At 36.8% G+C, this 27,215-nt stretch overlaps 3 protein-coding genes across 3 annotated transcripts in view; all 3 read left to right on the top strand.

Annotated features, from left to right (window-relative positions):
• LOC132119620 (inositol 1,4,5-trisphosphate receptor type 1-like) overlaps window positions 1-6,429 on the top strand; it is a 118,522-nt gene extending 112,093 nt beyond the window's left edge. The window contains exons 61-62 of the mRNA XM_059529742.1: window positions 2,107-2,268; window positions 6,259-6,429. Of these exons, the coding sequence (XP_059385725.1) occupies window positions 2,107-2,268; window positions 6,259-6,345 (249 nt within the window). The 3' untranslated portion in view covers window positions 6,346-6,429. The remainder of the gene's footprint in view (window positions 1-2,106; window positions 2,269-6,258) is intronic.
• A 5,431-nt stretch (window positions 6,430-11,860) lies between these two features.
• Window positions 11,861-14,340, top strand: LOC132119618 (class E basic helix-loop-helix protein 40-like). Its single transcript, XM_059529740.1, has 5 exons — window positions 11,861-12,198; window positions 12,292-12,355; window positions 12,551-12,658; window positions 13,067-13,190; window positions 13,417-14,340. Exons 1-5 carry the CDS (start codon window positions 12,122-12,124, stop codon window positions 14,253-14,255), a joined length of 1,212 nt encoding a protein of 403 aa, XP_059385723.1. The 5' UTR covers window positions 11,861-12,121; the 3' UTR covers window positions 14,256-14,340.
• A 4,880-nt stretch (window positions 14,341-19,220) lies between these two features.
• On the top strand, window positions 19,221-23,816 carry LOC132119619 (ADP-ribosylation factor-like protein 8B). The gene is made up of 7 exons (XM_059529741.1): window positions 19,221-19,477; window positions 20,984-21,064; window positions 21,208-21,281; window positions 21,665-21,758; window positions 22,242-22,309; window positions 22,701-22,771; window positions 23,380-23,816. The coding sequence occupies exons 1-7, from the start codon at window positions 19,355-19,357 to the stop codon at window positions 23,427-23,429; spliced, it is 561 nt and encodes a 186-aa protein (XP_059385724.1). The 5' UTR covers window positions 19,221-19,354; the 3' UTR covers window positions 23,430-23,816.
• Window positions 23,817-27,215: the final 3,399 nt, after the last annotated feature.

The raw sequence follows: 27,215 nt of genomic DNA, 5'->3' as shown, positions 1-27,215 counted from the left end.
ATAAATAGAAAGAATGCTGTTTAAAATAGCTTTAGATGTTGTTTAGCTGTCATGATAACTGCCAGAGGAACTCCTTACAGCATATGAGAAAAATATGCAAATATTTTCAGAAAACTCTGTTGTCTGGACTTGTTTGTCTGCAGGCCAAGTTCATTTAAAAAACAAGTGTGTGTGTGTGTTTGAGTGAGTGAGTGAGTGAGTGAGTGAGTGAGTGAGTGAGTGTGTGTGTTTGTGAGTGGACCAGCATAGTAGGAAGTGTCTGAGCAGAGAATAGCATGATCTTTGGCCAGCGTCCTTTAACATTACTAAAACTTTTTCCCTGCTTCTGTTAGAATCCCTCTTATCCTTGTTAGGAGCTGCGTATGATCTCTCCCACCAGTCACAAGTCCGCAATCACATTTGGCTGGGGTTGGAACTCGTGGATTCCCACTGTAGTCTCTGATTGCTTTGTTGTACTATGACGCATTCAGAGATATTGCAACACAAGAACATGGCTGGTTCATTAAGAACTTTTTGTCCCAGTCACAGCCCACAAAATCCCTAAAAAAGTCAAATAAAAACTTGGTACATTCTCTTGCCTGTGTAAAACTCACAGTCAATCTAGTCGACAGAGGGGACAATTTGCTGTTAATGTGCTGCTATGCAGTTGTTTGGCTTAGAAGGCACCACTGATTCAATTATAAAATAAAATAATCTAAAGATCATATTAGTTCAGTTACATTTTCATGTATTTTTATTATGGCCTGTGGTAGCAGAATCCACATTTCTCCCTTGTATTTTTTTTTTTCATGCCATCTCTGAGGTTGTTTTGGATGTTTTCTCCATTTGAGGTGATTATGATGCTCAAAAGTAAATAAAAAATTACTGAAATCCCAAATAAGATCCAATCCTGCTTTTATCTTGCGGTCAGATACTGTTTTAAGTGTTTCACTTGATTACATTAGTGTGTGTAATGTCAAATATCTCAGCGATGGTAGATTTCCCCTTGTTAAATCATTGGATGCCAATTGGAGAGAAATATAGTACTTTTGTGTTATATGAGGGCGAGGCTGTCCACATGCTCATGTGACTTTGATACTGCTTTTCCTTTGCTGTAATCCTATTACACATAGGAAATTTTGTCTGATGTAAGTTCACATATTCTTATAAATGGAGAGACAATGAGGGAATGAGAGGTGGAGGAGGAAATGACTTCAAGTGCACCATTAGTTCATGTCTGATTTCAAGAATGCTATGTGCAATGTGGATGGTGGAAATGGAGTGGAGGATGTTTGGAAAATGTTTTGGAAGGAAAAAATAAAGAAACTGAGTAATTAAATCATAGAGCAGACACTGAATAATGCTTCAAATGGCAGGCCAATAGTTCATTTAAAGTGACCCAAATAAGTCAGACCTAATGTATGAATTAAATTAAGTGACAAAATATCAAACATATGCTGCTAGAACTGAGAACTAACTTCCCTTTCCTTTGCCATTTTTGCACCATTTGGTGATTTTTACTGGATGTATACAGTCAGTGTCCCTCAAAATCATCATATTAACTATGAACATATGAATATACTTTACATTTGTACATTTAAAAAATAAAAAATTGAGGTTGGAAAGATTGGTTCGTTTTATGAAAGTCCTCATCCAGGCTGCCTTTAAAAAAAAAAAACGAATATTGTGAATATTTTATTTATTCATATGTATTATTTATATCATTCAGAATATATTAATACCTAAACTTCGGAGTCACATGATCCTTATGAAATCATTCTAACATGCTAATTTGATGCTAAAAAAAAAAACATTATCTTCAATGCTGAAAACAGTTGTGCTGCTTAATATTTTGTGGAAAATGTGATACATTTTTTCAGGATCCTTTAATGAAAAGTAAGTAAAAAAACATACCTCAACAGCAACATTTATTTTAAATAAATCTTTGATAATATTATACATTTCTTTACGGTCCCTTTTGATCTATCTAATGCATGCAAGTTTTTGAACAGTATATGAATTTGTAACTACTGAAGATACACCATTTAATGATATGCAGCATTATATACGTATATTGGCCTAATAATAGTATGCTACCAAAAACATTAACGTTTAAAATTCCAACAGGAACACAACTTGGACTGGTTTCCACGGATGCGGGCCATGTCGCTGGTTAGCAGTGACGCCGAGGGCGAACAGAACGAGATCAGGAATCTTCAGGAGAAACTTGACTCCACTATGAAGCTCGTCTCCAATCTGTCATGCCAGCTCACTGAACTGAAAGAACAGGTGAGTGGTGATGCTTTTAGACTGATGTCAGAACATTATATTCATTTTGCTAGTTCTTCACGCCCCGATGAGGTTGAAGTTCAGTCTTGACCCATCTAGCTGTTGAAATGGACTTCACAGACTAGAATTTAAGTTGGGTGTGAGTGAAACTAGACCTTCAAGGTCAATCAGTATGAGTCCACAGCCTTTCCAAGGTTCAATTAGACCAAAGGGCAATGAGTCATTTCTGTCTCTTTCTCTTTCTGCCTTCAGCTCGTGGTATTTAAAACCATGTTTCAACTGCGTCACGAGGCCAAGTGTTGTTTCACTTTTATTCAGCCGCATTGTCGTCCAGATGAAGTTCTGCGAACTCAAGCTTGTTTGTTTCCACAGATAAACAGTCTAACTCACATAGATGAATGCGATAAAAATGGGTCATCGAGTTAGATGCTCATATTTTGATTTGGTGGAAATATGCGTAATGGGATTTGCTGTCATGTCGTTGATTTCTTGTAAATATGTCGAATTAACACCATCTTGAGGTGTGCAGCCACATAAAATGGGAAGTGTCTAAAGGGAAGTTTTTTTTTCTTTCTCTTCTGTACTCCAGACAGGGGAAAAGGTCATTGTTTGGTTAAAAGAAGACAAAGCAAGTAAAAACCCAACAAACTTTCACTATTTAATCTGCGTCAGTGTGGTGGTAACACATGTCGGTACCAGTTTTACTTTTACCTTTCTTACTTTAAACTTCGAGAGAATGATTGCAATTAGTTTTTCCATTTGTTGATCATCTTGGGCTGTATTTTCAGTCTATGATCTAGTTAAAAGGTTTGTTTTCTCCACTATTTCTGCTATCATACGCTCTATTCTGATGGGGAAAAGTGTAAATAAGACACAATCAGAAATAAAAAAAATGTATGTATTTTCTAACTACAATAAATAAAATTAAAAAACACAAAAATACACTGGGTGAAAAATACAAATTCAGAAGAAGAAAAAAAATAGCAAAATTGCAAAATCTCCACTATAATCATCTTGGAAAATAAGTATACTAATGTAACAAAACAAATAATAATATAATTTCATTCTAAATTTAATTTGAATTGAATCAATTGATGTGTTCCAACCCCTTTTGATCTGCAGTCTTATTCTTAAATGCTTGACATAATTTAAACATTAATAAAATATTATATTATGCCTGTGTGTGAAATGACACGCACACAAACTGTTTAGTTCTGATTGTCACTTCTCAAGATAATTTTTATACTGTGATCTATTTGATTCAAAGCACAAGTGTAACCATGTGATGTCCTTCCCAGTGTTCCCTCATGTGACCAGCCTGGGGTCCTTTTGATTGGAGTGATTCAATAAGTTCAGATTTCTTTTACAAACGGGTGTTTTGGGGGTAGGCTTAAATCTAGGCAGGATCTATTGTGGTATTTCGGCTCTAAAGCTTTTGATCTCAGATGTTTATTGTTAATGTAGTTGGATTACAGATCTGTCAGTGAACGGCTCCCTGTATGAAGTCACATTAGCTTGAGGAGCGAGCAGTGCCGTGCACTTACCTTTAAATGGCTCTGTGATTGTTTAGTAGTATGAGGTACTTCCTGTGGACATCTTCTTTAATATACACATGCGTGAGCATTTTTTTGCTCACTTTTGCAGCTGTTGAGTCAGAGTAGGGGATTTCGGTATAGACAATGTGAATTTTAGTGGAACTGCATACGTGAGCATGAGTGTGTGTTAGTGTGTGTTTTAGCTCAGTTACACAACAATGCATGACATTGCTCCATTTTATTTTCCCAGTGGCTTTTTATAAGACAGCACACACACACACACACCTAAAAAACACAGACACTGTTGTGTTATGAGGTCATAACCAAGTCAACATGAACGACACACAGAATGCATCACTGCATGGCATGACTGAACTGTGGGAGAGACAATCAGGAGATGAGGAAGATTTCAAATGAACAAAAACTGCAGATTAAAAAAAAGGAAGCAGAAACTGTATATTCAGATTTAACTGTATTTTCAGAGTTACTTTTACATAATTAACTTTTACTCATTTGGATTTTTACAAGTCTCTATATGAAACTATAGTGTATATTCATATTAGGTTTTTTTTAGATAACTGTATTTTTAGTTACCTTTATACATTTTACATTTACACATTTATTGATATATATATATATATATATATATATATATATATGGAAAATATGTAAATGTGTGTGTGTGTGCATGGTTATGTATGTAAAAATGTATATATATATATATAAAGTATATATAGATTTATGTAAGTATCATTATAAGCATATATTCATGTAAAAAAAGAAAAAACGTGTGTATATATATATATGTGTGTGTGTGTGTGTGTTGTATATAAATTCAACTATATATAAATGTCTAGATTTATAGAAGTATAGTTATAATAGATTTAGCTGTATTTTCATGTAATATAATTTCATATAATACACACACACACATGTAAAAATGTAAAAGTAACTGAAAATACAGCTCAATCTGAATATACAGTATACGACAGATACATATAGATAGATAAAATATCAAAAGTATTTAAATTTTTCGCATATAAAATTTTTATGAATATATATTCTTATATAAACAGAATGGGTCTGTGTATTTCCAGCAAAGTCACGATACAATAGATATAGATTGTATAGATATAGATATAGGTGTAGATAGATAGATCCCGATAAAGAGGCCACAATATGATATGTATCACAATACAGATTGCATTACATTTCAGCTTCGCAGAATTGAATAAAACAGCAGTTGACTTCTGCATTATGAAGGGCCTCCATAACTATACAACAGTACAACACTAGAGGAAATGATGTAGATTTCATGTAAACATTGGGCACTCACCACCAGATACAATATTCTGATTGTTTGCATCTTGTTTTTAAACCCATAAATAATAGTGTAAACATTCTAATAAATTTATATTGTACTTATTCTAATGTATAAATAAAATCATCTTTACATTACTGGTAGGTTATCATTGCACAAAGGAACACGCTCCCTATATTTAAAAAATAAAAATTAGAAGCGTTCTGAACTAATGCACTGTTCACTGTAGCTCACACGCACACAGACATTAGGCAGCACAGCGCTGCCCGCAGTTTTATCAGTAAAAAAACTTAACCACTGAAGAAAAAGAGAAATGCTGCAAAAACAGAGGTAACTCATACATACACAGTCTCTCTCTCTCTCTCTCTCTCTCTCGTAAATTAAAACTTGGTAAATTACACTTTTCTGAGAATAGAATATCGAAGTGGTGATCGCTAAACTTCAAGCTTTCCGTTATTTTCTTTTATCCACGAGGGAGAGAGAAAGAGCGCATACACATGGCTGCCAGGTTAGCAAAAATAAGTAATGCACTTAGCAGATATTTCCGTATTGCCCAAGATTGAAGCTCTATTTTAGGGATAATGTCTCTTTATATCAGGCAACCCTGATTGTGTTCCTCTGCGGCCAGATTAAAGCTCGTTTTAGCCTATATATTATACTCTATTCATTATTTTTTTAGAAATCATGCACTTTTCCTCTTCGTTTTAAACTCTGTTCCTGTATTCACATTAAGCATGGTTAAGCACAAGTAGTATGTGACCATACATCATTAGGGTGACCACCTGCTAATAAGCCCATGGGGGGACAAGGGGTATGTTTCTGAGGGACAATGTGGGACATCTTGCACGGCGGTGCCTCCACCCATTGTGACACAGTCTCGATTTGTGGGACGCATGAATTGGGCTTCAAACGCTGTGCGTGCACGCGCTACGCGGGACGGGTGGTCACCCTATACATCATCAAATCAAAGTATCAAACACAGCCCTAATGAATAGATACACAAAAATGAATTATTGTATTTTTGTTTGTCATTTTGTTTATATTGTATGTGGTGTGTGGGAGAGACAAATAGCAGATGATAAATTTATTTGAAATAATAATGATTAGAACTTGTTGTTGTGTTTGTTTTGACAGATGACAGAGCAGAGGAAACAGAAACAGAGGATCGGGCTATTGGGACACCCCCAACACATGAACGTGAACCCCCAGCAGCCCGCCTGAACCCCTGTTCCACTGGCCGAGTGTCCTACAGCTGTCTCCTGCAGGCGCATCAGCCTTTCTGTGTGCGTGTGTATAAACGTGTGTGTGTGTGTGTGTGTGTGTCAAGACATCGCAGACACATCATCACCACAACCTGCTGTGTACACCCAAAATAATGGCTGTAGGCCACCAGGGAAGTATAAAAGACTTTCGCCACCTTCTTCACATCCATTTGTGTGCCAAATATTTCTGTGTGTTAAAGAGGAAGTGAATTTGAATCCCTCACCTTCCACAGGGTGAAAATGAGCTACACTAGATACTGCACGACTCACAAACATGTGCTGCAGCCTGTAGATGCTGCTTGGACACACATCCTTTTGTATAGCAGTCAGTATTTGATGTCTTATTTTTGTATTTTGTGCAATATTAATATTTTAATATGCAACTACATCTGTATATTATGTCTTTAAGGGACAGTGCAGTAATTTATTTTGCTTTATGATTGTAATGAAATACATTAGAGGCCAGATACTTGTAGGAATACCGTTTGCAAAGTCAAGTTTGACATCAGATATGATATATGTATATGGGGAAAACAGCCTTTTTCGTATTTAAGTTTATTTATATCAACATTAAAAAAACGCTTAAAGGAGATGCTTATGCTTATGCTGCAAATTTAGTTTCCTTTAATTCTAATGAATAGAATTAGGTTCTGCTTGGTATTTAGGAGCTCTTTATAAAGCTTTATGACTTTTTGTTTGATCTGTCAGATTTATGGCCTTAGAAGTCATATACAAAGTAATAATAGTTGAACTGTTCAGGCAGTTAAGATTTTTTTTTTCTTAAATTAATTGAACTTGTATCATTCCTGTCATTATAGAGCCATGTTAATTGTGCCTGTTGTATATTACTGCAACTCAGAAGGTGAAGCGCAGGATGAATATTTACTGACAAAAGCAATCTCTGACAAGTTTTCTTTTGTAATCAGTCACTTTTTCTAGACAATTTCATCTTTCAGCTGAGCAGGTCCATTTCTGAATACTATCATTTTTTTTCCCTTTATTTTATTTTTCTTGTAATACTTGTATATATGTCTGTAGGTCTTTGCTTTTATATAGAGAGATATGGTTTCATAGCATCTGAGTAATTAACAGCACTGTTTCTGAAAAATAAGCCTACTACTGATTTAATAGGTTAATATATATATATATATATATATATATATATATAAATTCTGTGAGACTGTAAAATAATTTAGTGATATTTAATAAAAATATGTATTTCTTGTTCAAAGGACCAGAACTGAAATATAGTTTTTGTATTATTCTTTTTATTTTATTTTTGTGTGGTTTAATGTCTTTTGACAGTGTAAAGGGGGACATTAATGTTAAACATCAATAATTCTGCTCCTTTGTTTTACATTATTTGTTATTTATATTTTGTTCATTATTAATACTAGCTGGCACCCAGAATAGCAAGTACCCACACACAATTTGTTAACTTCAGTGGTACAATAATAATAATTATTATTATTATTAATGCCCATATGTGAGTTTATATGTGTAGATTGATGACTGCATCATTTTCCAGATTTCTTATGACAGGACAATGTATTCACCCTGGTTAATGCGAAGGAGGAAGAGCTTATTAAGAATTCAAGCTTTATAGGAGCCGGCAGCCCATGCTTCTCTAAGGCAGTGCACTTTCTGTGACCTTTCATGTCAACCTGTGAAAAAGGTAAAAAAAAACAAACAAAAAAAAAAAACACCTTTTTCCACGCACTACTGACACTCGTATTTATGTGCTCGTGAGTCGTAGACAGAGCAGCTTTGTGTGTTGCAACAGAGTTCAGACTGGAGAGTCCCAAATCGATTTCGAGGTAAAACACTGAGGTAAAGCTTTGCTGTTGTCTGTAAAGTGCAGAAGTGTGACTTAAGTGTCAGACAGGCACCTTAAATGTTTAATTATTGACACTTGACAATGTCGTCAGAAGTATTGCTCTAAAATCCCCCTCTCTGAAGTGCAACATCAGACTGAAACCTTCCACGACTTAAATGACATTTGTGAAATAAAATGCACCGATGCAAAGTCAGAAGGAGGAAAATATGAGTGGGAACCATCTATTTAGTAAGAAATAGGACATTTTTGAAGCTTTAATTTATCCAGGGTGGGTCTGTGAGTGCCACTTTCCTTCTCTACTTTTTGTAAGCTTATTATAAAGTTAATATGAGAGCTATTTTAACAGTGAGCCTCAGGACTTTGTGCACGCTTCTCATTTAACCGGCAAGGTATGAGCACGATGATCTATTAGTCATTTTTGTATTTAAAGAAAGTTCTATAATATCTAATACAACTCACATATGGGAAAAGAATTCAAGTATGAATGTATGATTTTTTTTTTATAAATGTTAGTTTTTTGTTTTTTACACAAAATGCTAATATTAATTAAAGTTAAATTTTAATTAAAGTTAAAAATTAAATTTGTTTAATTGTAATTTAATTTTTTTATTTTTCACTTTTCTAAAGTTCAACAGAAGATATGGCACTGGCACAGGTCATAGTTTCGATTCCCAGCAAAATACAAGTACAAAATACATTTTATATATATATATATATATATATATATATATATATATATATATATATATATATATATATATATATATATATATATATCTTTATTTCTTGTCTTTAACCACGAAAAACACAAATTGACCCTTAATATAAGAATTTATTAAAAAATGCAATTACATTCACAATAATGAACAATTTGTACTTTATTTATGCGTCTTGTAAATACAGTTTTAATATTATTCCTTTTTTAAATACTTGTATTTATAAATGCATATAATGGACACTAATGTCCTACAGTGTTCCCTAAATGCATTATCCCCTGATGACGTCTTAAAGCAAAACAACACTCCTTAATTTGATATAAGGTTAACATATTTGCGGTCAAATAAGGGGACTTTACTAAAACGAAGAAAACAGTCCAAAAAAAAAAAAAAAAAGACACGTAACTCAGCATGAAACTAAACTGGCATTGAGACAGCAGGCTGTTTGAAACTAACCATCCAAACAAACAGTTCGGTTATCACATGATCTATTAAAATTCTTGATCCACTTGTTATATAATAAAAGTTACTAATATAAGGTCCAATTGTGAAATTAAGCACGTAAAACGCATTGCATTTGCATTATGCTTTTTAGAATCATGGTGGGCTGTTCTAGGATACAGTTTTTTTCTCGGACTGTATGAGTGTCAGTGCATGCTCGAGAGTGTCAGTTCCAAGTAGCTACTAACTGGATATTAAGCACAGGTTTGTCATTTATATTACTCAGTATTTGATATTTGAAGCATTAAGTGTGAACACAATATTTTAAAGGACACATCACAAATTCGTTTTTGTCATTTCCTTTCATCTGCAACCAAAATAGGTAACGCATGTCAGTGTCTCGTGCATTGGCTGTCCTCCGCGTGTGCTGAAGGATGATGTGTCACCCTGTTACTGCACTTCGAGAGATAAAACAAAATCACCAAACTCCCACTACTTTCCACCAATTCTATTGGGCTTTGAATTATTAAATGTATTACCTCAAAACCTCAATGCGACAGCTACAGTAACAGTTATTCATGCTATTACAGAACGAAGAGGGTCACATTCTCCTTGCATGTTTTATTTAATTGAATGAATGACTCATAAATCATACATTCAAATGAATAAAATAATTATTTTATTTATTATTAAAAGTTTATTTTAGTGGGAGAAAACAACATGAACCAGAATTGAGTATTTACTTCTTTTGCATCGTGTGCAGTGTCACATTGTTTTTATTTTTGATAAATCATTTTAGCAGCATGTAGTAATATGGATCTAGCTAAATAAATTCTACCTAATTATTTGCACGCGGACTTCAACAAGCAGCAGCATTTCAAAGACTTTTGAGAGAGAGAGAATTAAATGCTATATTTTTGTATGCGCGTTGTTTACAGTTAAACAGCGCGTGAGAGCACCACCTCTGCCATCTTTCTCTTCAGAGCTCACGCGCCTGGCTGAATTGAGCTCGAGCTGCTCGGTACTAAAATAAACGGGTGACGTCAGTCTCGGGGATTCAGTCGGTCCTCCGCCTCCGCCCTTTCCCTGCGCTGCCATGAGGAGTTCAACGTGACCGCCGAGGAGTACAACCGGCCACAACAAACCGAGGCGCAGCACGAGAGAGCCATGAGCGGCTGCACGTGGAGCGCCAAATGGTCCCGGTGTGAAATAACGGCGCGATGGTTCCCGCGCGCATCTGTTACTATTGTGTAACCATGACGACGGTGCCGCGCTAGGTCATGTGCCAGCATCATGTCAGGGGAATTTCGTCAATGAATACTTGCATTATATTGATGGAGCAACAGGTGCTCTGGACATTATTCATTTGCCGTCCGTTTCATTCTAGAAGCTTCTACTGCACGCACGCATTCAGTCCCCGTGTGTGTGTGTGAAACAGAATAAGTGCTTGTTTGTAAAGAAATATAAGCCTTTATGCAAACACAGCTCGCACTGGAGAGGAAATATTTGCTGAATTCAAGAGATCAAATTTTTTTTTATTTAGAGCATGTAAAAATAATACAGTAAATATAACTGCGCTCGCGCGCGCACACACACACACACACACACACACACACACATATATATATATAGGCTATATATTAAATTAAATTACATTAAATTACATTTAAAATTAAATTAAAATTTATACATTTAGCAGACGCTTTTATCCAAAGCGACTTACAGTGAATTCAGGCTATCAATTTTTACCTATATATAATATGTATAGATTAGATTCAGCTTTATTGTCATTGCACATGTAAGGTACAAGCAGTAAGTACAGAATATACAAGGTCTACAATATGTTACAAATGTACATTAAATATACAGAAAAGGCAGTATTATGGACATAATTTACAGATTTTAAATACTATCAGCATGATATACAGATAGGTATATTATGAACATACTATACAGATGGATTGTTAAAGTGTATCTACACTATAGCCAGAAACTATGAACATATGAACATCATTTACACTATAGTGCAATGGACAGTAAAATGCATAGAAAATATTTCAGTGTGCAAATGGATTACTCAGTATTCTGGATGAACAGACAGTAGTGCAAGTAATAAGTTTACTGTTATATATTCGTATATATATATATATATATATATATATATATATGTATATATATATGTATATATATATATATATATATATGTATATATGTGTGTGTGTGTGTGTAAGTCTAAGACATATATAATATAGCCTATATAAGGCCCTTATAACACCGTAGACTAGCACGTCCCTGAGACGAGCTGTTATTGTAAGCTTAGAGAGAGAGAGAGCAGCAGCAGCATGGTGGGACACGGGACTCGGGAAGGCGGGCGGTCTGCTGTAAATGGGTTGAGCTCTGAAAGCGCCGTCACACACGTGAGGCTCATGTGACTGGAGATCGAGACGTGTCTGCAGTCACAGGGTTTATTTAACACGTAGCCTACTTCAAATCCACCCACATACACTCATTTAACCAGCGCCGGAGCAGACAAACTCCTCCTGCACCTCCACCTAACAACATCAGTCCTGCGTCCTAGTTTTGAGACACCATATCTGGAACCAAAACTACTTCATTCGAAGGAAATACATGTGGACTTTTATGAGAGAATAACGGATCTGCTTTTTATTTTTATATTAAACATATATATACATTTAAATCTACCGTATTCTTACATCAGTAAGACATATTAATAGGGCAAAATGGAAAGGATTACCAGTGCTCAGCCTCCTCCATGTATGGCCAAACACGCCTCGCTGGATATCTCGGACATGCAAGGGTAAGTCAGACTCCAAAAGCTGCGCGTTTATGTCTCTGAAAGCTTTCCAGAGAGCCAGATCTCTTATTGCCTGTATTTTATTTCATTCTATAGAATGGACTTTCCCATGTACGTGTATAAACCCCGGCGGGGAATGAAGCGCAGTGAGGACAGTAAGGTACGAAATGCGCAATTACGCACAAATATGATTGCGCACAATTTTACTTGACACTTTTGTTTAATATAAATCTATTTTACTGTTATAAACCTGGTTTAATTTTTTTATTATTATTATTTAGATAGTTTTGGTTTGTTATTTATGTTTTTTTCGCATTGGAATTAACATACATTTTTTTTTATAATTAACTTCCAGGATACGTACAAATTGCCTCATCGGTTGATCGAGAAAAAACGGAGAGACAGAATAAACGAGTGCATCGCGCAGTTGAAGGATTTGCTGCCCGAACACCTTAAACTCACTGTAAGTAATATGGGAGTGGATGTGCTCACCTCACTATTTTTTAGTATAAAGCGCCACCTGCTTGTTGATCATAAATAAATCATGTTTGTCCTGCTTTTGGATCAGCCACCCTCCTGTAATGGGCATGATAGACAGACATTTTTAATATATACAGCCTGTAAACACCATAATTACATTTTTGGAACTCCGTGTTGTGAATCTGGCTTTAGTAAGTTATTCACATGTCAACGAGGCATGTTAGATTTTCATTTGGAGTGTTTGTAAATTACTTTCATGCACATGCATGCACTGGTGAGCGGAGAGGAGTGTCTTTGTTCCTGCTCAGCGCAGGCTTGTCCTATGTAAACCGCTGCAGAGAGTGTTACATAAGAAAGATCAACATGCTTATCTGGATTCTTCCTGTTTTAGACTCTGGGACACTTGGAGAAGGCTGTTGTGTTGGAGCTCACGCTCAAGCATGTGAAAGCTCTTAACAACCTCCTGGAGCAGCAGCAGCAGAAGATCATTTCCTTGCAGAATGGAATGCAAATCGGTGAGTTTTCGGCCATGCAAAAAGGGCAGCACACTAAAAGTGTTACTGTTTCATAGGAAGCGGCCCTGTTGAACTTTTCACCTCCCCTCCCCATTCGTTTATTTTTGACTGCATTACAAAATAAAGAAACCGAGACACACTTATGCAGCACAGCAAATTATCTGGCTTTCAGTACTGTTGTGAAGGAAATTTGTCATGGTTTCTTACCCTTATTGTTTTATTGCAGGTGAACAGGGCAGTGGACACTCAGAAAACAGCGAGGAGATATTCCGTTCTGGGTTTCACTTGTGTGCCAAGGAGGTTCTACAGTTCCTGGCCAACCAGGAGACCGTGCATGACCTGACGCCTGCTTACATAATCAACCACCTTCAAAAAGTGGCGTCTGAGTTCAATCAAAGCCCACCAAGCCCTCGTCTGGATGAGCCCACTCCCAAAGCTCAAGAAAGCAGGGAGAAACCGGCAAGCCCACAACCGAAAGCAGCAGAGGGCCACGCTAAAAACTGTGTTCCCGTTATACAAAGGACTTATCCACATAGCAGTGAGCAAAGTGGGAGCGATACGGATACTGACAGCGGCTATGGGGGCGAGCTCGAGAAGCGGGAACTGAAAGCCCAGCGGCCAATCTACTACGGCAAAGATGCTGGAGATCTCAAGTACAGCAGCAGCATTAAAGAAGAGCTGGATGAGCCACAGGCCAAGCGGCAGAGGTCCGACTCTTCAGAAGACGAATCCCTGACGGGGCACGATGTAGTGGGTGGCCACAGCCCCTACATGAGCTTTTCTCCACATCAGCCCCTTTGCATGCCCTTCTACCTCCTTCCGCCTGGAGCAACCGCCGCATACTTGCCCATGCTGGAGAAGTGCTGGTACCCAGGAAACATGCCCATATTGTACCCAGGCCTCGGCGGATCCCCAGTGGGTATGTCCCCTGAGAAACTCCCATCGTCCATGGTCATGTCCTCAAGAGTGGGCTCCCCCATCACCACTCCGAACTCCATGGACTCACCTGCACTCCTGCAGGCCCTGAAACAAGTTCCACCATTAAACCTGGAAACTAAAGACTGAGGACTCCCTCTGGGGTCCGCCAATAGCCTGCTCTCTGAATGTCTGGGTCTAGAGAGTGGACTCCCCTGCTGCATAAGCTCCCGAAGAGGGTTCGGTTGAAGAGGGCACGAAGGCAAAGTTCAAAGAAGTGCCCTCAAGTACGGCAAACACCTGTTCTGATTCCTTTCAGATGTACGACAGCCTCCCTTAAACCGTAGAGACAAACATACACACACACGCTCTTATCAACTCCCTCCACAACCAGCAGACACACACCTAGAGATGGAACGGTCCGCATGGACGCAGACGGGTAAAGGAGGCCCCGTGCAAAGCACTGTGAGACACTGTGAAGAAGGTCAAAATGAGGACAGTGAGCTCTGTCCTTCCAGAGAAGGGACCTGGGGTGGGCGAAAGGCTGCTCTCTGCACTTATGCCGAATGTTAAGTCGTAAACAATACAAAACAATAAACCAGAATGTGACGTGCAGACGGTCCCCCAACGATAAGGACTTTGCCCTTTGCACAAGCACCTTTTCATTTGTTGAATGTAAATGAAAAAGTCATTTTTGTAATAATCCCACCCCTGTAGATGCTGCTTTTTTGGACATTTCTCTGTGCGTGGATGCTTGATCAGGAAGCTCCACTCTCTTCTGCTTCTGTGACTGCTTTAACCGATAAGAACCGTCCTTTTAGACTAGAGTGACACCAAATAAAGGTCTTTGCTTTTGCTTTGTCTTTTGCACGTTCGTCATCTCGTGCTGACCTTTGTCTCCTGAGACGTGACGCTCGTGTAAATACGGGAGTCATGTAATCACGACTCCGCTGTAGCTTTTGAGTTTCTCATCAATTCATGCACGTAGGTGAAGTTGTTGTGAGGTAACTGTGTTGTATAATTATTTTGTTTATACTACTTGTACATCTGTATTTTTGATACGTGACCCACACTTAAGTTCACGAGTTTTAGACAGCCGAGCGCTGTATGCCATGAGAATGTGTACATAGCTTCGGACCAAGACTCAATCTGCATCATGTTCTGTGCTCATTCTGTGTTCTGTCAAATTATGACAGATCTTAGTTCATCCTGTTGCCTTTACCTGTTTAAAGCAGTAAACACGATGGCGGATTCTAGAAGCAAAAGAAAGTGAATGTAATGTTGAAGAAAATATAATAGTTTTGTATAGGAAGAGGTACTTACTTTTTATTTTGGGACCTAAGAGAAGGTTGCTTGATGTATATATTTTGTCTAAAGTATTGTTGACATATATTAAAGAAAAAGTATTAATAAACCTTTTTTTCCTGTGGAAATCATGCCTGTCCGAGTCTGTTTGAGAGCTTGAACATGTTTAGCTAAATAAACAACCTCGCTGTTTTTCCCCATCACAGTTCGTCCTTATGTAGCTAACACTTACTTACACAACCCTTACATTTTCTTATTGTCTATGCAAATCCTTTAGTTTAGACACACAATATGATAAGAGTCAGGTTACAGATATCCCAGACTCACACCTCCTAACTAAAGTCCATGCATTTTCGATCAGATTTTGTGGTGCACTTAAAAAAAAGCCTTTATAACCCAACAAAATAAGCAACGAAAACATAACCGATTATTATTACAGTCTCTGCGATCGAGTTACATTTCTTAGATGAATCACGTCCTTTTCTCATTCTCGTTAGCTGTTGAATTAGGTTAAGACTCCCCGCGTGTCTGGCTGTGTGCTCGATCCAGTGCAGTCTCACTCCTCCGCCCCGCTGGGAAGCGCGTGACCGCGCCTGACCAGCCGTTCACATGTAGAGCCACACGGCGGGCTGCGCTGCGCGCTCACTGCACAAAGCATGGGCAGCCACATGCCACACATCCAGCGCAGTCAGGACGCACAAATTAATGACTATGAGACAATAGCAGTATTATATGTTGTCTGTAAATCATTAATATAAATATAAGTAGTTAATATAAAAAAAATATATATTCTTATTAGTCTATTTGGTTGTAAAATGAACTATTAATTAGCTATTAACTATGTACTTTACCAAAGAAGGGTAATAAGGTAAGCTTTAAATAGGCTTTAACTGGTGTAGAGCTCTTACCAAAATGCAATCTATAAGTAAACAAATACACAAACAAACAAATAAGTGAAATAAAGTGGCAACATTGCTATTAGCTGTGGAAAAAAGCTAACATTAAATTCGTTTCTAAAGACGAACAAAAAACAAATTTAATGGAAAAAAATACAGTCGAAGTTATTGTGATTGTAGTAGGAAACAGATTTGCAAAAAAAGACAAGTACGAGGTCCTAAAGCTTTTAGCGCCATTGTGTGGCAACTGGATGAACTGCGACGAACTTTACATCTAGTGTTCAACCCATAGACTGACTGTATGTTCAACCCAATTAAGACCAAAATGTTTTCTTTTTCCAAAAGACGCTTTGTGTATTTACCTTTCTTTCTTTCTTTCTTTCTTTCTTGTTTACTGTATTTATTTACAGTGTGGTCTTTACCTATAGAGGTCCTTTGCATGTCTCTATAGGTGCGTAGTCGAGCATTTTTTTTCCAACTCGTATATATCGATATACCACTTACTACTTTTGTATTAAATTATGTATTATTTGTTTATAAAAATTCATAGTTAGTATATATAGCATAGAAACTATTTAATCAAAATATGAATATACACTATCAATTTATTTATTCAATAAATGCATCTATTTATTTGTTTGCTTGTTTGATAAAATAAAAGCTAGCCTTAGTTATTTTATCACTTATTATTAATATATACATTAGGACTTTCTTTTCCTGCTATGTAAGAAAAGTAATACAAAGTTCCCTTGTTATTTTGAAGCAAACAATGCAATGCGATGTTTTCCGAGTATGTATTATTTACTAAACGTTACTTGTTGCACAGCGGTGAGTGCTGGCGGACGGAATTAATTCTAATTAGTCTTTAAGGCTGATTTGGTCTGATTGAGTCTCTCCAATGTATTGCTAACAATAAATGTAGAGATACAATTTTATTAAGAGTTGAAGTTACTTTTATTTATTTATTTTTATATATAATGTAAACCCATTCCTTTAATTGTGTTATCTTTTTGAACGTCTTGTTAAAGTTGTGAATGTTATATGTTATGTATTTAAAAAATAAATTAATTATTTAAAAAGACTGCTGGGGGACTTTTATTCTGGACGATATCCGCTCGGTGATTGTGGGCGTTTATCACCGTATGGGTGTTTTCAAACTGCTGGGTGTTTCTAAATCATGCAATCAAAATGATCCCCCTTACCCAACCCCACCCCTAAACCAAACGTCACTATAACGTCAACCGATCAGGTATCATGGTGTAAAAACACCCGGATCTGGTAACTCCCATTACTTTTCCTGCAGAGACCCACGGTGCGTTCCATTCGACCGTAGGTGTACTGCGAAGTGGACTTCACAGGGTATTCCGCCATTTTAAGTGAGATTCCAATCCGAAGGGAGCGAACATGTTAGCAGATGACTAGAAGCAGATGAGGCTGTGAAGAAGGCGCACAAGACCGCTATGCAATTATATGACCATTTATTAAAAACACATATATACACAGTTAACCAAATAAAAGTTTATTTTCATATTTGCATGACAGTTACAGCAGGGCTTCAATTCTGTTAATAGTCAAGTAATAGCAGCAATAGTCAATTAAAGTGTATAATAAACATACGTTTTTCATTATATAGTACTCAGTGTTTTTTTCTTTTTTATTGTATAGTGTACATATTTTAAATGTGATTCTAAATAAAAATTAAAATATGAATGTAGTCATATATATTTATGTTATATCATAATCTGCGCGACCCCATCGTTGACTTTCTTTGATGACGTTTGCAGGGCGTTCCAAATGAGAGGTTATTGTCAGTGAAGTCCACTTCAACTGATATACCGTGCTCAGGGAGTAGGGAGCAGTGAACACTGCGTAGGGACCCTGTCGAATGGAACGCACCTCTATGGCCCTGTCCCAAATCGCGCACTTCATGTGGACTCTCGGTCTCGTGGATTTGAAATGCGCGTGCTCGCCGAGTCTACGAGTCCGTAGGCCGTCCCATTCAGCATTTTAACGCTCCGAAGTGTGCTCAGCAGCGCCCCCTTTGTACCCTTGAAGCGGTCTTCCGCGAAGCCCGCATAGAAGCAGGCTCCACGCACTTCAACTACCCAGGAATCCTTGCGAAAGACCAATCAGACAACAGATGGGAGGATATTTCGCTCACGGACTGTAAACATGGCTGAGAAGAGAATATTTAAGTGTAAAAGTATCAATGTTTTTTATGACATAGGCGTACATTTTACCAGTTGTTACTTACAGTTATACAAACATTATCGACCAGTTGATATCTCAAACATAATAATAGCGCGTTAAATAATACGATCGCATTATGATTCGTTACATAAATAGAACCGAATGTCATGGCTTTATGAGTCATATAAACGTAGTATGAATATTGAAACCTATACATTTTTCTTAAACTCATTTTAATTTTGTGTTAAAATGTAACATTATGTATTATTATGTACAAATGTATTTATCATTTAAATAACCATGACATCTATTCTAATGCCCAGGTGGCATTTACAATTATAGAACTGTAAAAGCAGGCTGTGTATTTCACATGGACATATTATTTGGGAAATTAAAATTAATCCTGTTCTCTATGCTAAAGACTGTAATTTGTTTAATGATATTTGTGATATTTTTCTAATAAAGGGACTGATGAGATGACCTTTAAGTTTATTCAGCTCCGTATGGAGAGGGATAAGTCAACCAGACCTTCTTCCTGTTTCCGGCGTGACGATCGAGTCTGTCCCAAAATACCTCTCAATGCACCCTCGCAGACTCGCGCTAAGGGCCCTATAGGTCTGCACTACATGACGTCACCGAAGTGTGGACTCTGAGGAAGTCCACAAGTCCGGAGTGTGCCATTTGGGACAGGGCCTATACTTGGGTGATTTTCGGCGCGGCGCGTTTATTGTGCGTCATTTGTTGTCACCTGACCTCAGTTTGCTTCCTCTTTCTCTTGGACTGATTCCTCCAGCGGGAGCGGAATCTACCACCGTCTCATCCGGACGATCAGAGCTCAGCCAACAGCGCAGCGCCGAGATGTTGGCCCTCATTCACCGGCTCCTGGACTGGTTCAGGGCGCTCTTCTGGAAGGAAGAGATGGAGCTGACGCTGGTGGGACTGCAGTACTCCGGAAAAACCACTTTTGTCAACGTGATTGCTGTAAGTCTGCTTTCATTCCTCGCATTTTGAAAACATTTTTTTTTTGATGTCATGTCATTGTCTGCTAGGGGCGGAGAACAGATGCTTTAAAACCTGTTCTTGTGAGCAATGTACTCTTATTAATATGGGTGTGATCAATCGCTAGTTTCTCCAGGTTTGTGGACACTGATGACTTTTAGGGTGGATGAGATGCCACTTGTGTGTTTTAGCTCTTAAATCTTATGTAATAATACTTATGAAGCCTATATTATTTTTATATTAGAATCTATAAATTGTATATTATTATTACAGTATTGTTTAAAACATGGTAATTTGGTATTATGGATATCCTTTCCTTCTAGGTTTATGTTCAGTGCCAGATGTGGTTTTTGATTTCCCTCATAGATTATTATGTGATCTGAAAAAACCTTCCCTTTATGGATGTATCTTTATTTTTTTCAATCTCCTTGAAGTATTTTTGACATGTCAGTGCTGGTTCATTGTGGGTTTGCCTCCGTGTTTAGCGTCTGAAGTTAATCAGTTGTAAGATTTGTGGAATCCATAGATAACCCTGAAAATAAACCTCGGTGTGACCCATATTTCAAAAGGTCTCCGAGTACAGCTGCCTGAATCTGATATTAGGCAAAGTGCCCAAGTGCAAGTGACTGTCCCAATGGGGGTCTCGAATCATGAGAGTTGCCCTTTTGCTTCTCATAGATGTTTCTGCAATGCAGCACAATGACTTTACAAACGCAGCTTGTACTTGATGTTTTGAAATTGAATTCAAAGGGGAAAAGAGAAACATCTCTTCCAGTTTCATCATCACACAGGTGTTATTCTAGTTTCAGTGAATCATTTAAGCGTCATTCACTCAGTATTTTTAACTTGTATTATAAATACAAACCTTGCATTTTGCACATCTAATTTATGCGTTTTATGATGATTTACTTGTATGATTTACTTGTAAACCATAAACCACAAGAAATGGAAAAGTACTGCAAGAAGTGCTGAAGAAATCTTGATTTGAAGCTTCAAATGGAGATCAACATATAGTTACATAGTTGCAGCTCTTAGGTGTTTTGTAATATGACCACGAATTTAGCTAAGCTCTTTTGGATTTCTATCCTCAATATGAGGGTTTTGCAACCGAGAGCAACTCGTTCAATGAATTGGCTTAAATATGAACATACTTTTATGGGAAGCTCTTGTTTTTCCCTTTTCACCTAAACATGATCAATTTCTTAGATATGAAATCCACACAATTGGAATCTTTTGCACAATTCACTAAATTCTTTCTGGCTTGTTTTACAACAGTTCCCGTCATTATTACTAAAACTCCCCATGACTTGCTTGTGCAAGATGTTTAGGCTCATAAGCTGCATTTTAGCGCTGACTTCCTCTTGTGTGCTGTTATTTTGTGAGACATCAGACTATTAGATTGTCATTTTGTAAACGTATGCAACTCTTCACCCGCAGGTTTGTTTCATCTATGTTATTGAAATGATCTGTGTGTTTCTTTGCCACTAGTCTGGTCAGTTCAATGAAGACATGATCCCTACAGTCGGCTTCAACATGAGGAAAGTCACAAAAGGCAACGTAACAATAAAAGTAAGTCTTATCTACCCCGATTGTTCTTAAGGAGGCTTTTCTTGGATCCAGATTTAATGCACATTATACGCATCACAAGTACTTATGTTACATCACCAGTTCCTTGTCCAACCCTGTAGCATATATGTGCTGTTTTCCCATAGATTTGGGACATAGGGGGACAGCCGCGGTTCAGGAGCATGTGGGAGAGATACTGCCGGGGCGTCAATGCCATAGTGTGAGAATAATCTGCTTTTTGACCCATCAGAGACATTTAAAATGTTTTTTTTTTCACTGCCCTCTGTGATACTTGATTCTTATTGGACAGTGGCATTGAGCGGTTAGATATGTTTGCATAATGACCATCAAAGTACATCTAGGAGCTAGATTAAAGAGAGAACTTAAAATTAGACATATTGTTTTGTAGCTAAATATTGTTGGCTAGTCAGCCTATAGAAAAAGATAACTGATTGCAGATTTACAATAAGTTAATATACATTGACCACCCTATCAGTGTTTATTTTGCTATTAACGTCTGGCTGACTGTATATTATTCCTAACATGAAGTTTCAGTGTTTACATTAAAAAAGACTGCATTAAGGTCTCTGTTGGTGTTTTCAGGTATATGGTTGATGCTGCAGATTGTGAAAAGGTCGAGGCCTCAAGAAACGAGCTACACAACTTGTTAGACAAACCACAGCTGCAGGGCATTCCTGTAAGAAGAGTTGTTTTATTATTGCAGCTGATTTCCCCCTTGTGCTGTTAATGGAGGACTGTCTCTCTTATTAATACTTTGTGCTGTTTTGTTACTGCTGAATTTACTAAAACAGAAAATCAAGCCTAGCCATCGCACCACACCTTTCTGGATCTTTCCCCAGCTGCTGTGTCTTATTTAAGGAGCATGACTAAGCAGCTCTACCATCAGCTTCTATGATCCGAGATGTCCTCACAGGGCACATTATAGGTCGTATCTTCAGCAAAGAGGAAACCGATCACTCATGGAGCTCTTTTGACAGTGCCGCCCACTATTTACTAAAGCGAGCAATTTAAAAAGACATTTGTAGCACGATCTGATGTAAAACCAGCAGCCAGTAGCATAAATCTTTAAGCACTGGAAGCCAAAGTGCCAATGTTGAATGTGCAGTTTAAACTTAAATGTGCATTTTTCATTGATTTATCTTTACTTTATCCTCCACAGGTACTTGTCCTTGGCAACAAAAGAGATCTCCCCAGCGCACTAGATGAGAAACAACTAATCGAAAAGATGTAAGATTTTAAATTTTTTTTGCATTACTTGATCTTTCTTCTTAAGTGATTGTTTGATTAGCAGGTTTGGGGCCATTTGAGTGAGAGATTTATTTAAGTGTTTCCTGCTTCATACAGAAATAATATTGCCGTCATATGAGGGCATATGATCATCTCTAGATGATTTTGATTGTGATGAAATTGCAGACATTAATCACATAGCATTGCCCTCCTCTTTTTCAACTGTAAAATACTCTGTGGCAGTTCTGTCCTCTTGTGTCTTCCGTTTGTATTTTTTTTTTGTGAGTTTTCCACAGTCAGTGAGCACAGCCAGATCTTTAGACAGAATTCTTGTGAGGCTACTCAAAAAATGGCAAATGATTTTTAACATTTTTGTTTCCTATTTCCGCAGGAACCTGTCTGCCATTCAAGACAGAGAGATCTGCTGCTACTCCATTTCATGCAAAGAGAAAGACAATATAGGTGAAAGTTACTGTATTTTGTACACATCCAATTGTTAAACTGTGATGTTTGGTCAGGTGACCCTTCATTTGTTCAAGTTAGTTTGATTGACAGGTGACCTGACCAGTAATAATACAGAATAACACTACTCACATTTTCAGAAAATGTTGAAATCTAGTTTTATGGTATCGAGTGTCACAAGCATATGGTATTATTGATTTGTTTTTATTATTATTGTGTTTTAGATTAATTTGTAAAAACTTAAAGTAGATGCTCAGATCTTTTGAAATAAGTACGAGTAAGACTCCGAGAACTGTATGTGTGTTCAGAACTGCAAAACTAAGGCCTGCTGGAGATAAGGTATATTTACTTCAGCTGCTAATACTGAATCAAAGGACTCATGAATCACCTTTGTATTTTAAAGCTGCAGTGTGTGACATCTGCTATGTTGTAATAATTGTTTTGCCCATTTGGTACTTTTTTTTGAATTGTTGAAATGTTTTGAAAGCGCCACAGAGTCAGTCTTTACAATCTGCTGGAAATCAACATATGAATACTTTAGTTTGGGAGAAGTTTTGACGTGAATCAAGAGACATTAAAAAGACATAATTGTTCATTCCTCATTGCAGATATCACATTGCAGTGGTTGATCCAGCATTCAAAGTCTCGGAGAAGTTGAGAACAGACCCTCCGTCCTAGCTGTGAGTCCAGTCCTGCCCTCGTTCCAGCTCCCAGCTCAGCCCAGCGCTCTTCTGTCCGTCCGACCGACCGGCCGGTCCTTCCTGTGACCAGTGACACAATCCCTCTCTGTTCAGTCTCTGTCTCGTTCATTCCTTATTACACACTGACTGTCAGTAAAGCATCTTCACAAGTGGGCCTCAGACTCCACTCAAATCATACTCGAATCAAATCAAGGGATATGCTTTGAATCAGTTTCGGGGTTAGTCTCTTTATCCTGTGAAATAAGATTGTGTTATTGTTTGGGGTTTTTCTTTTGGTCTGATTTTTGTTATTATCTTGTATCATTAATTGTAGGAACGCATTTTACCATAAAGAGTAGTTTTAACTTTTGAGTTGCTAGTATTGTGTATTTAAGGCTTCAGTACATTATAAATGTACACTATTTTTCAAAAGTTGGAGTCTGTAAGGTTTCTTTTTTTAATTAATGATTCTGTTCAACAAGGATGCATTCACATTGTCAAAAGTATAAAAGTTTTAGAAAGTTACAAAATAATTCTGTTTCACGTAAATGCTGTTGAACTTTCTGTCCATCAAAGAATGCATCACATTTAGAAGAAATGTTTTTATCTAGCAAATCAGTATATTATAACGGTTTCTGAAGCGTCATGTGATGCTGAAGACTGGAGTAATGATGCTGAAAACATCATAGGAATAAATAGCATTTTAAGATATATTCAAATAGTAAAAAAAAGTTGTTTAAAATTGTAATATTTTTACAGTATAACTTTTACTGTATTTTTGGTCACATACTGTAAATACTGCCGTGGTGAGCATGAGAGACTTTCAAAAACATCAAGAAATCTTACTGTCCCAAACTTTTTAATGATAGTGTACGCTCATCTATGTATGGAGCAACCATTCCCCTAATCTATTAGTGAAATAGTAACATTTAATATTTGCTTGGTTTCAGAGTTGAATTGTAGCCGGTTGACTAGCTGGATGACTAGACATGTAGCTGGACTAGACTAGACATGCAGGTTGATACATGTTGATACTAGCTGATAGTCCCATGATTAATATTCATGAGTCAAGATGATTTTAGAATGCGTCTCCCATGTTTCAGATCATCATCATGGCTTATGATAAATATTCAAGACCACAGCTTATGGACATGCTCGTGGACTGTGTGTAGCTGATGGACATCTTGGCATTTACTTTAATTAGTGTGCATTAGGTTAAGTGCCTTTAGCAGATACTCACATTTTAAACCCAAAATGAATTTATTATGTTATATAAGCACAAACAGCTAGTCTAAACTTACTGTAGGTGCCATTATTACATTAGCACAGATTTTTGTATTGGTATTGATTGCTCATTCATTGGCTATGCATATATTAGCACCACAATCATTACATAATCACCTGATTGCTACAGTGCATTGAAAGCCATTACTGGTCAATAAATACCAAACTAATGTTTATTTCATTTAGAAGCATGATTCACACTCTGGAAGCGGAGGGTCTCGCTTCTGGGTGAAACTATCCAAACCCTTTTGCGAATTAACAAAAATTGAATTCAACTGTTTCTGGTAGTGTCTCAAATGCTAGCTTTTTTGATGTCCTTTTTTCTGATCAAGCCCCTAAATGCTGCAGAGTTCTTCTTCCTGTATTCTAAATATGAGTTTAGCAACATTGCACTCATCTTCTGTTATTTCTTACTTATTAATACTGACTCAATGACTATCAATTATAGTTTTCCGCCAACACATTATTTGAAGACTTGAGATTTTCAGACTATTTCATGTGGCTCTAATCCACCTCAGCGGTGTCATGAGCTACAGTAAGCGTTCAGAGAGTTGTGTACTATGATGAGAGACATCTTAAGTCTGAATGCTTCAAACCAACATATTTTGTTTCATGAAGCAGGTCTAAAGATTTATTCGTATTTGTGTTGATACTCCGATATCATATAATGCTGTATATCCTTAAAAATCTAGAACTTCATCCTGAGAACAAAGGCTTAGTTTGACTGTATATTTGTGTAAATATCTAAAGTTTATTAGAAAAGGATAGGTACTGAGAAGAAGGCCTGATAGGTGCATTGATTACAGACAGTTTAGCATTTAGTTATAAGCATAAAATATTGTTCATCCAAATACTACTGAATACTATCGAGGAAGGAAGTGAACTTTAAGAATGAATTTCTGATGGATATGAACTACTAAGTCAAACAATTTATATAAATTGTATAATTATTATTTATTTTTAATTTGTTTTGGAAAATTCTAGTTTTTGTTTTCTTATGGCTTCTATTTGGAATGTGTGCTAATACTGGCTTGTTCTTTTTTTTTATGTGTGTGTGTGTGTGTGTGTGTTTTAGGCTTTAACAAAATAGGCAGGGCTTAGTTATAATGGACATTTATGATTTACATAAAATTGTACGTAATTGCTGAAGTTTGAATGTTGTTTAGCCCATTTATGAAGGGCTTTAATAAATGGATAAGTTTTTTTGTTTTCTCTAGTTTTTTTTCCTCCCTCTTTTCAAATAAAAATTTTAAATCTATAAAAAAAAATCTAAAATGGTGCCCAAAATCCTAGTGTTTTTAATTTTTACAGGACATATTTATGGCCTTGTTATAATATAGTAATTTGTGATTGTTTCGACATTGCTGCCTTGCAGCCTTGTAGTACAAGAATGGAATGTCACACTTTTCACCGTTCATATCTATTTGTTACTCTGTGCATGTCTTAATTCATTCAGACATGATGTATTTTGTTGGTTCTGCTCACCCAAGTGCAGCAGGTCTGTGGCCAAAGCTTGTTTTCTCATGTGATCATCTCTGTGCCCCCTAGCTGTAAACACTATACAGGATGGTGTCTTCTCTCCTTCATTTGACTGTCCACACATGAAAAATCAATGGATCTGTTGCTGACTTTGTAAATAAGCAAACGTAAAACTTTATTTGTGTCTCTTGCATTATTTTGTTTTGTGATTGCTCAATAAATTGTTTATAGGGTGACTGTCAGCCTGTGCATTTTGAACCATTGCATTTGACAGTCAAAAGAGAGTTGTTTGGCTGAAGTTGTAAACTGGTGTAATCAGCATATACTCTATTTACAGACAAAATGTAATGCAAAACATTCACTTCACTTTCCCTCACATTTTTACAATTGTAAAGTCACTAAAACTTAAATAACACAAACGGAATTATGGTAATTGAGTAAGAATAAAAATCAATACTTGTCAAACATATAATGTATATTACAACAAATCTAATTTTTTTATATTTAATACACAAACGTATTTTTTTTTAAGATCCTAAGAAAAAAACTCAAATGCTTCCAAACTTTTGACTGCTAGTGTAGCTGCAAAGCGTTTTGCAAGGAAAACACAGATTACAATAATGAATCAATGTTATGCATATTTATTTATTATCGGCTAGAACAGACCATAACATTTACTCATAAAAAAATGTATTACTGTTCACAGTAGTTTATTTTCTGGTCGTCAATGGGTTCCTGCAGTGCGTCAAAAGGCCTCGTGGTGGCAACAGAAGAACATAGAGACGAATTTATGTTCGAGTTCGTTTAAAACCAGATGCGTGTCAGTTTTAAAACATTGTCCGAAGGGTGTAAGTCGCTTTGGATAAAAGCGTCTACTAAATGCATAAATTTATTCATTTATTTATTTTAAAGGCATGTCAGTCATTTTGAAGAATCTGATTAAGTTTAACACATTACTATTAATTTATCTAAATGTATATCAGACAGCTAACCGTTGTTGT

This window comes from Carassius carassius, chromosome 38 (assembly GCF_963082965.1).
Source record: "Carassius carassius chromosome 38, fCarCar2.1, whole genome shotgun sequence".
NCBI classification, from domain to species: Eukaryota; Metazoa; Chordata; class Actinopteri; order Cypriniformes; family Cyprinidae; genus Carassius; species Carassius carassius.
The sequence above is the reverse complement of the archived record's forward strand: the minus strand, read 5'-3'. Positions and strand labels throughout refer to the sequence as shown.